The 14,396-nt window shown below is 37.1% G+C and overlaps 2 protein-coding genes across 2 annotated transcripts; one reads left to right on the top strand and one right to left on the bottom strand.

Annotated features, from left to right (window-relative positions):
- Positions 1-704: 704 nt before the first annotated feature.
- Positions 705-7,848, bottom strand: LOC104442737 (cysteine-rich receptor-like protein kinase 8). Its single transcript, XM_039310747.1, has 9 exons — positions 7,828-7,848; positions 3,797-4,026; positions 3,328-3,707; positions 2,812-2,970; positions 2,599-2,720; positions 2,110-2,320; positions 1,482-1,719; positions 1,150-1,300; positions 705-1,058 (listed from the first exon to the last, which is right to left on the bottom strand). Exons 1-9 carry the CDS (start codon positions 7,846-7,848, stop codon positions 705-707), a joined length of 1,866 nt encoding a protein of 621 aa, XP_039166681.1.
- Positions 7,849-13,780: 5,932 nt separating this feature from the next.
- On the top strand, positions 13,781-14,140 carry LOC120292518 (lysine-rich arabinogalactan protein 19-like). The gene has a single exon (XM_039310746.1). It carries the CDS (start codon positions 13,781-13,783, stop codon positions 14,138-14,140), a length of 360 nt encoding a protein of 119 aa, XP_039166680.1.
- The last annotated feature ends 256 nt before the right edge of the window (positions 14,141-14,396 follow it).

Below are 14,396 nucleotides of genomic sequence, written 5' to 3'. Positions count from 1 at the left end.
ACGAATTCTTTCGCTCGTGGTGTCTATAACATTGGTTGGTTGACACGCATTTGTCAATGGGTCACGTTCATACCAAGGTTGCCAATCACAGATTTGATTAGAGGTTGAGGTTCGCAACTCACACCATCCAGGTTTTCGTAGAACAATTTTTCCGCAAGATTCACATCACTAACATAAGAGCTCTTCCTATTTTAGGACGGGATACAAACTTGGGTTATATTGCCCTCAATTTTACAATCCTAGCTGTTGGATTATCTCTTTTAATTGCTGGAATATTATGTTTCTGTTTGAGGTCAAGAAGCTGGGAGAAAGATGTCCAAAGCAGCTTTTGATTAATCCTATGTGCAACATATTAGCAACCAATAGTTTTAGGCAGACTTCCTGAGAAATGTTGACCAATCTCAACATGCTAATCCACGATGTGCAAAAGCTAGTGACTTCTCAGAAATTGAGAGGTTGGTGACTTTTGACCAAATGATGACGAATTCAGTATGGGGGATACATATCAAAGTTCACAGGTTGTTACCATCACCAATGGCATTTGGAAAAGTGTTATCCACTTTACATCAAAGGTATCCACTACTGCAATCCTCTGACAGAATCCTAGCTATGGAGATGTCAGAATTTTTATAAACTTGTACACACGTTTTATCTGGTGAAATCTAAACAATAATTCGTTCTAAATGATGGCCTTAAAATCTTGGCTACTGTGGACCTGGATCAGCAAGATCACTGTCAGTTGGAGAACACGGCGATGCTATCTCACTAATGGATTGGTCAACTTTGCTGTTAGATTGACCTGAGTCTAGAACAAAAGGTTCATGTTGGTACTTCTTACCAGGAAAGAAGAATGAAGGTCTTTGAGGCACTGGGATTTTAATAGAATTGCTGTTCAACATGAGAATAACCAAATCCATGGTAGGTCGGTCTTCCGCATCGTCTTGCACACAGAGCAACCCGATGTGCATGCATTTAATAACTTCGTTCACAGGATAGGCACTTCTTAAAGCTGGGTCCACTACTTCCAACGGCATTCTGTTGCTCCAGTGCTTCCAAACCTAAAAGAATAGTATTATTAATACTATTGTTGCACTTATATTAAAAGTTATGTTAGCCAAAAAAAAAAAGGGACTTTATTAAGATACTCACATAGCCAAGCAGGTCCTCATCACAGTCCAATGCAAAGAATTGACTGTTCTTTTTGCCAGTTATAATCTCCAGCATTAACACACCATAGCTGAAGGCGTCAGATTTTATGGAGAAGTGTCCAAACATTAAATACTCTGGAGACATGTAGCCACTACATTGAGCACAATATGTAATAGAGAAATGAGAAGATGTTTAATTATGGATATGAATTGCCTGAAACAAATTAGGACAAGTATGCTTTTGTTGCATGTCAAGAAAACGCTCCAAGTTTAATGCTAATGCCACACTATTCATCAGCAATAACAAGTTAGATTTGCCGATATTGAACTTACTATGTTCCAACAATTTTATTAGTGCTTGCTTGAGTCTGATCAATATTGAATATCCGAGCCATCCCAAAATCTGAGATTTTTGCGTTCATGTTAGCATCTAGTAAAATGTTGCTGGCTTTGAGATCACGATGGATGATTCGAAGTCGAGAATCTTCATGAAGGTATAGCAGTCCACGTGCCACCCCTACCATGACCTTATAACGAGCTGACCAATTTAGTTGTCCATTGAGCTCAGGATCTATGCATCAATCAAAAATTAATTTGTAAGTTGCATCAACTCATACTGGCATATTGCTCATGCCCAAATCATCACATATAGTTGTTTTCATCAACTTTGGATCCGTGTTCTCATTATCATGTAATTCTTCTTCCTGATCTACTTCTTCATTAGTGTTTTATCTTTAAAGTTCCTTTCGTGAATGTGGAGATGAAGCGGTGGAGAAAACTAAGCAGAATACTAGCACGATTCTTGTTTGTATTGCATCATCCTGCTATCTCTAATATTTCTGGTTTGCCTTCATTTAGCCTAAATAATGCTTGCGTCTCATTTTCTCTTAATGAAATATATCATTTAGACTGAAATGCTGGTGTGTTAACTTGGTCAAAAGGAGATAAAAGAGAGGCAAACCAAATAACAAGTGATCAAGGCTCCCGTTGGACACATATTCATAGACCACTATTGTTTCGTCGCTTTCCATGGAAAATCCCAGAAGCCTCACTAGGTTTCTATGTTGAAGTTTGGCTACTAGTTCAACCTCGGTCTTGAATTCCTCCACTCCTTGTCCAGAGCTCTTAGATAGCCTCTTTGCTGCAATTTCTTGACCACCAGGTAGTGTACCCTGATAACATAATAGACACAAAACAAATTTGCCCGAAACAGACACATCTTAATTTTTCTTCATTTTGTTATACTTCTTGTTATTACTTATATGCAATTGGGCATTGAAAAAGTAGAACCAGATGCATAATCTCGAAGTTTTTCCTATCTAACTAACACGAATGAGAAAAAGGCCCTGGTGCTTTGAGAGGCTTCACTGTAAACCACAATATTATATTAGCGAGTATCAGCTTCTTGATGAGTCAAAAGCTGAATGTTATGATTGAACATCTTAATTACCTTGTAAACTGGACCAAATCCACCTTCCCCTAGCTTGCTGTTGTTCGAGAACTTATTTGTGGCGGCTTCTATTGTTTGCAGATCAAATTGCAGGGAGTGGAGCTCAGAAATTTGCCTCCTAACTGGCAGTAAAATGGTTCACATATCTTTCGACTCTAGTGAAATGAAATCAATTAATCTTATTTATGCAATAGCATTGTTTCGTCAAGTTACCAATCGAATATTCTTCTATGGAACTTTCGCTGTCCCTTCTTAGAACTCTTCTTCTTCTTCCTCTTACTAAATGCTGAGCTGTCATGTAAATAATTGGGGTCAATCCTACAGTTGCGGCGACGATTGCAGCTGATATTTTCAACGGAAAGGGCACTTTTCCTGCATTTGTAGTCGGAGTTATTAGTATCATTGACATACATGAAAGTATGGCTCCTTCTACCCATGAAATCTCATCTTCTAGCACATACATAAGAACATGATATCCTCTAACTCCATTCGAATACTGTTTCAGATAGTCAAGTTGGCCGTTCTTAACTGAAACGAGCTGTGAGTGATCTAACTGTAGAGCTTTTAATTGTAGCCGAGTTGAAAGGAAAACTATTCTTTTGCTGCTAGAAAAACTCACAGCTAAGCAAAAACACAGCTGAAGCCAACAACGTGAATTCTGTTGTGATCTTAGAAAAAGCAACAAGCATGATGATGAACTTTAAAAAGAAAGTATTAGGGTCTACCCACCTTTTGAGCTGCTCTCGTAAAATTGGTAAATCTCGAACCGGGCAAAGCAACTCGGAAGCAACATTCTGCCCCCAATTTTCCCGTTTAGGAGGCTTAAGAGGCTCGTTGTGGCATTGTGAAGGCAGTTCCGACAATTGTTGGGGGAAAGATAAGGCACACACTGTGCGAAGGTGTGCAAGGTTTTCTCCCGAGTGAACTTGACGTCTTGATGGCCATACTTTCTCGGACGATGCTGAGCAGCCTCTCCCACCACATGACCCATGGTCTTGTTCAGTAGCTTCATGAATTCATCCTTGTTTTCTATGTTCTCTTCATTGTATCCAACCAACCGTGGTTTCATCTCCACGGTTGAGGAGAAATTCACATCAGAGTAGCGCAACCTGCACTGATCGTACCACAGGATAGAGACTTTGGTCAGTGGCACAGGCGGGTTATCTCGACGCTCGCTTGCTTGATGCATTCCGCACACTCTCCCTTCAAGACATCGCCTCTGCACATAAAGCTGCCGTAGACGGCCTCGCTCGATGTGAAGAAGAATCCTTCATCGCGGATGGAACTCGCATTGGAGACGAGATCATGAAGAACACGTTTGAGGTTGGCTTGGTAGGTGCTATTGGGAGCGAAGGTGCTGGAGATTGAACAGTAATGTTTGCTCATGGTGAGGGTGAATTCAGCAGCATTGATGGTGAAAAGCTGAGACTGTAAAGAAGAAGACGAAGTGTCATTGGCATCTTTTCTATTTTTTGCTGTGTGCGTGCGTGCGGTTTTTCTAATGAATAAGGGGGATTTATTCTTTGTATTCAGGGTGAGGCCACAACATGGGTTTTTATATATGGCGGAGGACTAGGAGTCTATGTGGCTACTTTACATCGGCCTCCTTCCACGGCGGCTTCTCAAAAGACGAAAGGTTGTCCCGGGTGAGCTGTTGCTAATTGTGTTTGTGGAGGAATATAGAACATGGAAAATTTCTAATTGGAGTACAATAAGTCAAACTTCTGAAGATTGGAACATGCCGAAATCCCATTGAGTAAGATTTGAATATGTAATTTTGTTAGATTGCTATCAACTGTTCTAAAAAGTTTAAGCCATTTGATGAAAGCGTGATATAATATATAAATATTCTAGCACATAACAATTGCAAATGAATGATAGGCAATAAAATTTTGATACATGATGGATATGCTACTTGAGATGGGTGCTCGAATACATGATTCACTAACAATGAACACCTCTCCGTAGTCCTAAAGCAGCATTGTTCTTAAATAAAACAGGTTCTGTTCTTATGATTCTTATATAGTTGAGATGGGTGTTTGGATAGTCTTATCTAACGCCTCACTTTATCAACTTTCATACGAACTTACCATATTTTATTTGTCCTCACTCGTCAACTTTTCTCCTATAAGATTATTAACAGGTAAATAATGGAAAGTCACTGAAATTGTGGTTTTAATTTTAGAAAAAGAAATATATCTAATTTATTTATAAAAAGAAAAAAGAAAAAAGAAAGTTACCATAAAGCTTGGGGACTTATGGCGAAGTTTTGATATTTGCAACAATAGAATTGATAGTAAATCGCATAAACGTGGCTAACCTGAAACTAGTTGAACGAGAGAAATTGTTAATAAAGATGGGTAAACCTTATGTTTACATCAATCCTATAACTTATCATCAAAAGGGCAGTGCTATTTCCACCCCCATATGACTAAATCCACTCAATTTTTTTTTTTCAAAAAGACACAATTGTCCTCTATCTTCAATTGCAAGTCAAATTGGTGGTCCCAAATGTATTTACTTTCCCCTTTCTATTAGTTTTTCTATATATATATATATGTGTGTGTGTGTGTGTGTGTGTAGGAACTACTTACCATAATTAAGGATTATATCTATTGTTTATTATTTTTTCATGTATATTAAAGACGGTATGTTTTTTTTTTTTTTAATCAGTAGATATTACTTCCATAAAATTTGTTATGTCGAAAAGAGAAATTTCCAAGAAATTTAGTTCTTTTCCATATTGTCAATCAAATTTATGGATAAATTTTTAAGTATATGAAATTTTTGGATAAAGTAAGATTTTTTTTTTTATAGAAATGCCTATGAAATATCATTTTTTGATTAACAAAAATTAATATCATTTATGAACTATTTATGAAAAAAATAAAGATACCTTATTGGGTATAATTTTTTAGTGTATTCATAAATATTCCTTAAATGTCTTACATGCTCTATATAAAAGAATCTCACCAATAAAATAAGGAAGAAAGATAAATTCTTTAACATATTGAATAAAGAAACGGTATATTTTTTAGACTAATGAACTTAATGAAAACTTCCCCATGAAAGTGAGCTTTTGAGAAAAGAGGGACACTAATAGATACATTGCTGTAAGATCAATAATAAAGAAAAAGACTTTTCAGTTTTATACCATATCAAAGAATGTCATTTTTTATGAGTGAGATAATTTTACACGGAACATGTAAAACATTGTAAGAGTAGCCAAAAATGCACTTTTATTTAATACGCTAAAAAACAAACATGTGAAATATTTTATTATGGTAACTTGCTAAACAGGAAAATATACAATAGAAAACAAAGGAATGGGGCTATCACATTAAACTGCAATTGAAAGATTGAAGGTAGTTTTGTCTTTTTAGTGTAAATGAGGGTGGATTTAGTTATTTAGGGGGTGAAAATAGCATCGCCCTTAAAAAAATGTTAGTAATCTATGTAACATCTTGGATCTTCATTGTACACATATTGTCCACTTTGAACACTAAATCATCGCGGTTTTGTTCTTCTCAGAGCAGTCTATACTATCCTAAGAAAATGTGTGTGTACAAGTAGAGGTTCCATTGCCTTATAAGGCAGCCTAGAACACCCTTCCTAGGCGATGTGGGACAAGAGACATGCCCTCTCCCTATGTTCGTCTGGGGACCGAGGCATGGACACATCGATAGCCCTCCTCCTCGCGCACTATCGCTTGAGCTGTCACACTCTCCATCCCTTAGGAGCACACAACATCCTCGCTGTGACTCCACACATGGTCAAGAGTCGACTCTAACACCACTTGTAACATCCTGGGTCTCCATTGTATACATATTGCCCACTTTTGATACTAAGTCTTTACGGTTTTGTTCTTCTAAGAGTAGCCCATACTACCCCAAGAAAATGTGTGTGTATACAATTAGAGGTCTCATTGCCTTATAAGGTAGCCTAGTGTGACAGCCCAAGCGACAGTGTATCCGTGCCTCGGTCCCCAGACGTGTGTAGGGAGGAGGCATGTCTCTTGTCTCACATCATCTAGGGAGGGAGTTCTGTGCTACCTTATAAGGTAATGGGACCTCTAATTATACATATGTATTTTCTTGGATAGTATGGGCTGCTTTGAGAAGAACAAAACCGTGAGGACATAATATTCAAAGTGAACAATATGTGTACAATTGAAACCCAGAATGTTACAAATGGTATTAGAGCCGACTCTTGACTGTGTGTGAGGCCACAACTAGGATGCTTTGTGCTCATAAGGAGTGGAGAGTGTGACAGTTCAAGTAGTAGTGCACAGGGAGGAGGGATGGCGGTGTGTCAGCCCCTCGGTCCTTGGACGTGCGTAGGGAGGGGGCATGTCTCTTGTCCCACATCGCCTAGGGAAGGAGTTATGGGCTGCCTTATGAGACAATGTAACATCTAGGTAGTATAAGCTACTCTAAGAAGAACAAAACCATGAGGACTTAGTGTCCAAAATGGACAATATGTGTACAATGGAAACCCATAATGTTACAATCTAAATTTACCAAATATCTTAATTGAAAAAAAGAAGAAGTTAAAAGGACTCTCCAATTAAAATGCTAACTTGAACAAATGTGAACACAGCACCGAATTATTAAAAAAAAAAAAAAAACGAAATAAAGCCAACGACTAAAAGTAGATGCATATATCTGGCGTGAATAAATATGGAATTTTACTAGAGCAAATGCGTAATCTTAAGTTACGAGGTGATGCTTAGGAAGAGGTTTTTCAGTTCTGTTAGTATGTTAAATACTTAAATATGTCCTTAAGAAAAAAACCATTGAAAAAAATTGGTGAGTCAAATCTGTACTAATCATCACAGGTGTACAATTGCATGTACAAGTCGGACCTTATATGTGAAACGAAACATCTGGATTGGGTGACTTGTACACACAACATCGGGCATCATCCTAGCCATAACCATGACATCATAGCAAAAAAAAATAAAAATAAAAATAAAAATAAAAAGACCTTAGGAGGAGTAACATGATTAAAATTGTTAGAGTGCCACATGGCTTGACTTTTTAGATTATAAAATTAAAATTTTCCAAAATCAGTCACATCAATGTTGGCCAGTATTGGTCAGGTCACGTAGGCAATTTTTGACTAAAATTGGCCAAAATAACTAAAATGACATATCGTCAAAAATTTATGACTAAATTAGTATAATTGAAAAATTTAATAATAAAATGGCTATCGTACAAAAATTTATACCTTTTGGAGAACCCCCGTCATGTTAGTACTATCAATATAATACGTATTATTCTTCCAACACCTTTGTTGCTTGGCTTACATAGGTAGTATTGTTTCTATTTACTTTTCTTCAACATAATTAGCTCAGTAATTTGCTTTTAAGTGACAATTTTTGTCTAGGTGGCCAAACTTTTACAAGAGCAACCTTATGGTTTACCAGGAAACCAAATATTTCTTTCCAGGTGACTTGTTTCTTGCAAATACTGTAGGGTTGATATTTTTCATTTGAAGCAGTTTCTCCTCCTCTTTTATTTTTCCACAAACTCCTTCCCATTTTTAATTTTATGAGATTATTTGTTTACATGAGACTGAAGGGCACTTTCAACTAATTCTTGATCTTGTATGGGTCTTTTCTCATGTGCCTTTAGAGAGCCAATTAAAGCCACTCATAGACAGGGTTCTTAAATCCTTAATTCTTCTTCAAGATGATAATAGGGTTGTATTTTCTGGTAAGTGTCACTAACATTTTTTTTTACTGACCTTTAGTAATTGGTATCATCTCCATATGCCCTCATTTGTAATTCCATTAATCTACCCCACTATTGTTTACGGTCTCAAATATCTTGCATTTTAGTATTTTCGGATTTCCTTCTAAGAGATTGAAGTTTGACTGTTGTTATGCCTTGAAACTGATGTTTTGAGTTGCATTTTAGCATTTCCGGATTCCCTTTTCTTTCCAACTGATGATTTGAGTTGCAGGCTTAATGAGTCTATAGTACCATGACTCTTAACGTGTATCAAATATATGGCACAGGCAAATGAGATATCCTAAATTTCTAATCCCATTTTTATATTGTGATAATAGAGAAAATTTAGCAATTACAATTATTTATCAAACAAATTGTCCATTAATAATAACTGTTGATTATTGATGCCACCATATGCACAGCCACACATCAATCATAGTAATAATATTACAACTAATAAAAGAAATACTCCGATGCATGTAAATATTTTTCGATGCATGTAAATATTTTTCAATGCAAGTAACTTTTTTCTATTTTGTACATATAACCCCTATTTCACAATAAAATGTAATTTCTTATACAATAAGAAGAGAGCAATCTGCTTTTATGATCTATTTTCAATCAGTATCTTTTTTTTTTTCTTTTTTTTTGAGTTTTGCTAACATACATAAGGAGGAAGGCCAATTTCGAATCTTTGGACCGCGGACCACTGCCGATTTGAATAATTATGGTTCAAATCAAGTTTCTCGTAGTAGATTTTGATCATAGAAAATGTCAGAGGCTGCTTTAACGCAGCTCAAGAATAATTTTTAAGAGGAGTTCGATCATGAACCTGCGATATGGGTCTTCCAGAGGGCGAAAGAGTTAGGTATTTGCTTTCACTTTTACTCTTGACTTTTATTTTTTATACCTAAAGTGTGAAATTGTTACTCTAAACGCAAAAAGTCCAAAAAGCAAATAAATATTAGCATTCAAAATCATCTAGATTTCTCTGTAATTTTCATAAATCAAATTTGAGGAAAATCAAATGTGGCTTAAAGCCCTTCAGATTGTTTGAGTAAAATCAAGCATAAATAACTCAGCAATCTATATATATATTCTTTTTATAATCCATTCTCTTGTCCTTCATAGAAATATTTATATAATCATAAATTCATTTCGATAAATTAAACTAACTGAACCAAACATTAAAAAATATTAATGTTATCTTAACATTGAATAATGGTTAATTTTAGATATGTAATTGGAACACCCTTGAATGCATTGTGCATGGAAAAGCATGAGAAGTGTTCTAATTATATATTATGCTTATTGCATTGCTATGGGCATGTGCTAGTTGATGTTATGCAGGGGTGTGCCAAAGCAAGGTAAGAATACCTGCGAGTTTATTTGATGGCTTTGATGTTTGTCTTTGGGTCAAATGGCTTGATCATGGTTATAGTTAAGGCAAAGTAGAGGGCATTGCTATTGATCTGCCATCGATATAATGCTGCATATGTAGGTTGCACCCAAGGCAAGTGAGCATCCTAAATGAGACTTAGGTTGTTGACTTACTAAAACTTTATCTCACTTGTTGTTTATTATTTTCAAGCCCGTAGGATGGAGAACCGTTACATTCAGTTTGGAGTCAAGACATTGTTGTGACCCCATACCCCATCCTGAGGAGCGACCATGTGTATGAGTTTTTTGTTACCACTAGTAGGGTAGAGGGGTAGGACAACTGGGTGGCTCACCAATTTAAGGCATGATAAATTCAGGTTGGCGATGACCGTTTTGTCCCGATGCATGCTTTTGATGGACTACCCAACAAGTGTCCTGAGGAGCAGATCTAGGATCCAATGGATATCGATACCCCCAACGATGTCGTAGAGGATTTGGAGTCTAATCCGGACAAGGAGTACCCCTCCGATTACAACCCTAAGACTTCACTCAAATACCACGACTTCTGATGGGCGCGAGATGAATCACTTTTTGGCTGGCCCTCGCTTTAGAGAAATTTAAATTAACCCTAACCCCTGTTGGTTTTTGTGTTGGTTAGTAAGAAGTTGCGGTTATAAAGGCTTGTAAATATTAAACTTCCAAGGTTTAACAAGTATATAAATAAAAGTAGTGCTTTTTAAAATATTTGTTGTTATGTTTACACTATCCCTACTGTTACGATTGACTAGGTGATTATTATATGCTTCTGTTTGCATTTAATTGAAAGATAAAACGAATGGGTTAGCGCCGTATTTTAGAACATCACATTTAAATGACCAAAGTGAATTAGGGCCGTCACATGCTCCAAGGTTGGGGCATGACAGGTGAGGAGGAGATCTTATGCTCACCTGAGAAGTTTACTGGTCACAAATCCCCTTCATGGTCATTTAAAAGAAAGTGGTTATTAACACTACAAAAATTTCAACCTAGTACATTTATGGTAAATTTACCTTAAATTAATTTTTCAACCACCAAAAATTTCAAATTGGTACACATGTGGCAAATTTACTCTTAGTTAATTTCTATTAAATTTTGCTATCAAATTATTGACTTAGATAACTCGTGATTATTGACAGCTATGTCAATTTAGGGTTTTATTCTCTATCTATCATGACTATATGAGTTTTTTGGTTTTGTTGTATTAACTCAATTTAATGAAAATTAATAGATAGGATATTTATTATAAATGTATTAGAGGCAAATTTGTTACAATTTATCAATTTAGGGTTTTTTCGTAGTATTAACTTAAGAGAAAAAAAGATAAATGAGTCAACAAGTAGGAAGACAAAATGATCAGTATGGTAGATAAAAAGAAATGATAAATAGGGGATCCAAATGGAGACAAGGAAGGAGAAACTTATGGAGGAGGTGAGTCAACGCTATAACTAGTATGAAGGTTCATCGACATTTCCTGGAGTGGGTCAGCACTTTCCACTACCGAAAAAAGGCCTCTTTCCACAAGTCATAAACGCATTCCTTTTTATTAATAATCTATGTGAAGTGTCACAACTGAAATGATTGACGACCCTACATGTCAAAATTGTCAATTCAGATGCCGTTTATTGCAAGTTTGCCCAGAACAAGCCAAGAAACGACGTACATATAACGCTTAGGAGAAATTATAAAACTCATTGTCCGTGCTGGTAGAGGAATTTAATATTGATCTCTATACTATGCATTTAGCACGCGTGGTCTCCCAAAGTTTACTAGCTTTAAATGCGTTGCCTTATGAGTCAACAAACCAAAACAATTAAACTTTTGAGGACTTAAGACAGACCAATGACGGTGTATCTGATCACATTCTTGACTAAGGAACTCTATCATATATGGAAAAGTGCTTCTTTTAGGATCTATCACGACTCTTTGATTTCGTGGGAATGAAGAAAAGACCGGTCTATTCACCACCGATATTGGAAAATAATTCTACCATAATTGAGAAAGGATAATATAATATAATAGGATAGAATAGAAAATATATTACCAGGATCTCCATTGATTCGTGACTATTCCAATGTCATGAAATAGTGGAAAAGTCGCCATTGATTTAGCCCCAAATTTTTTAATTTGATCAATCTAGTCATAAGTATTTGATGATTTGTCGATATAACCATTCCCCAACAACACCTTGAACAAGATAGCTTATAAAGCAACAATAATTTTCAAAGTATTTGTCCACTCATGAAATACATGTTCAATCAATTGAGGATTATGGGACCTCACCACCCATCAATGCATGGTGTTCTTCATAGCCTTTTTCCATTTTGACAATGGCATTCAAGGTTTATTCCGCATCAACATAAGAATGGTAATTCCTTTGACATATCTACGGAGCTCCTTCTTGTTGTAAGCTTTCAGGCATTCTAGGGGAACCAAATCCAATACTTTGTAGTTGGGCTATTATGCGTACAAAACTTGTCTTCAAGCTTGAAACTTCTTTTCCATCCATCCTGGATTTCAACATAGGATTCATCATGTCTCAAAGAAAGCAGAGAAAGAGCATTTGAGTACTGGATCCACTAAGTGATTGTTGCTTAACGCACAAATGCCTTTAATAGTAGCTTTTGCTTAAACCGCGTGGAAAACTTTGCTTTTTTTTCTAGTGCAATATCAAAAGCAATATTCCCTCCGTGCAAATGACTTACTTTTTACGACTTGACTTTCCTATCGAACAAGGATATCTCTTCTATGCATCATGTCAAAAACATGCCTTTTCTATCGATTACTTTCCTTGACTAGATAGAGGTAAGCATTTCTCGTCAGTAGTCAACTTGAAGAACAAGCAAAATCTTTGAAATTTGTATTTTTCACCGGGCTTGGACCATGTGTCCCGAACAATCTCAGTACATATGGCGCAAGACGATTCCACATATCAAGGAATCCTTACTCTAGATGGTGAAGATATTACTGATTGTGAATCAATATTAGATTATTTACACAGAGGAATGGAAAATTTTGTGGAAAATTGAACTGTTATACAATATTTACCTTATGTAACATGTTTGGATTATTTTGCTACTATGTTCATAGGAGCAATAATCCTTGGGGCAAGTACTTTCATGCATACCTCATCCAATTGATCTATATTGTTGACACTTAAATTTTAACGTTTCAGTTATTTATTTATTGTATAAAAATGGGAGATTAATTTTACCCCTAAATATATATATATATATAGAACTAAAATTGCATAACATATAGTTTTAGGAGCATTTATTTTATTTTATTTTATTTTGTTCCATTTGCATTAGACTGACGATAGATAAACGTTAATTTTTTTAATATTCAATGATATGATAGGAGATTTTTCATATATTCAGATAATATACACCAAATGATATATTTTTTAAGTAGAAAGGAAGGTTTCGGATGAAATATTATAAAAAAGATGAAAGAGAATATTGCCATTGGGTGCATATATTTTGACGATATATTCAAAAGGCTTCGCATGAGCAAAATTGATATTCATGTGTATTGAAAAATAAAATAAAATATTTCACAAAAATTAAGTCTCCTGCTTATAAAAGCCGGCTCGCGTACGGACAAAGGGGGCTTCTCTTTTCATCACTTCATAGGGGGGTTCTATTTTCGTTTTTTTTGGGTCAAAGTCAGCACAAAAGGTGGGGTTTTGAAATTCTGAAGTGTGCAGAGAGTGGGTACAACAGAGAGAGACGTGAGAGTGACGTGAGGGAGAGAAAAAAAAAGAAAAAAAAAAACCAAAACAGAAAAATAAAAAGCACTGTTCTTCTTCCTCACGAGCTCATCCGCCGTCGTGGCCGATCCCCTGCACTGCCGCCCGAGCCATCCTCAGCCGGTCTCCGAGCACCACCGCCGCTCTGCCAGCTCACCCGAGTCGGCCGCCATTCCGCCTGCCACCGGAGCTCCCCTCACCCGCGAGCTCGCACCACCGCCTCTGCCCGAAGCTGTGACGCCGCCGCTGCCCACCGTCACCGCCGCTTCACCAGCAACCCATGAGCCGCGTGCTGGCCATCGCGCCTCTACCACCACCGCTCCGCCAGCAAGCCACGATCACCCCGCCGCTCCTGCAGCCATCTCCGTGTGGAGCCTTCACCACGCCGACGCCAGCAGCCCTCTACCGAGCCGGTCTCCGCCCCCTTACTACAGCATCAGCTGCTACTGCTGCCGACGCCACCGCTCCGTCGATCCCCGCACCTCTTGCTGCAGCAAACCACGACGCTAGCAGCCCGATCCCAGCTCCAAACGCGACCTGCAGCACCCGCCACCGCTGCTACCAACACCAGCAGCCCAAGCCCCCTCGTCGTTGCCATCACTGCCCTCCGCTCGAGGAGCCAATTGCGATCCCGGTCTAATTGCATTTGGCCCAAATTTGGAGATACACGTGTCTAATATATTTACTGCCTAATATATGTCTATTGGTACCTAAGTGATAGACGTATTTCTCAATTAGGATTTATTGCTTAATTCGCAACCGCGCCAATTTTTATTCTATTTATAAAGCTTTAGATGGAATAATTAATCACGTGGGAATAAAATTGATATCTTGATCTTTAAGGCTTAAGATCAATTTATCAATTTTATTAGCGAAATAATTAAGCTTGATTTGGA

The sequence above is a fragment of the Eucalyptus grandis genome, chromosome 4, assembly GCF_016545825.1.
Source record: "Eucalyptus grandis isolate ANBG69807.140 chromosome 4, ASM1654582v1, whole genome shotgun sequence".
In the NCBI taxonomy this organism is placed as follows: domain Eukaryota; kingdom Viridiplantae; phylum Streptophyta; class Magnoliopsida; order Myrtales; family Myrtaceae; genus Eucalyptus; species Eucalyptus grandis.
Note: the sequence above shows the minus strand (reverse complement) of the source record. Positions and strands in the feature narration are given on the sequence as shown.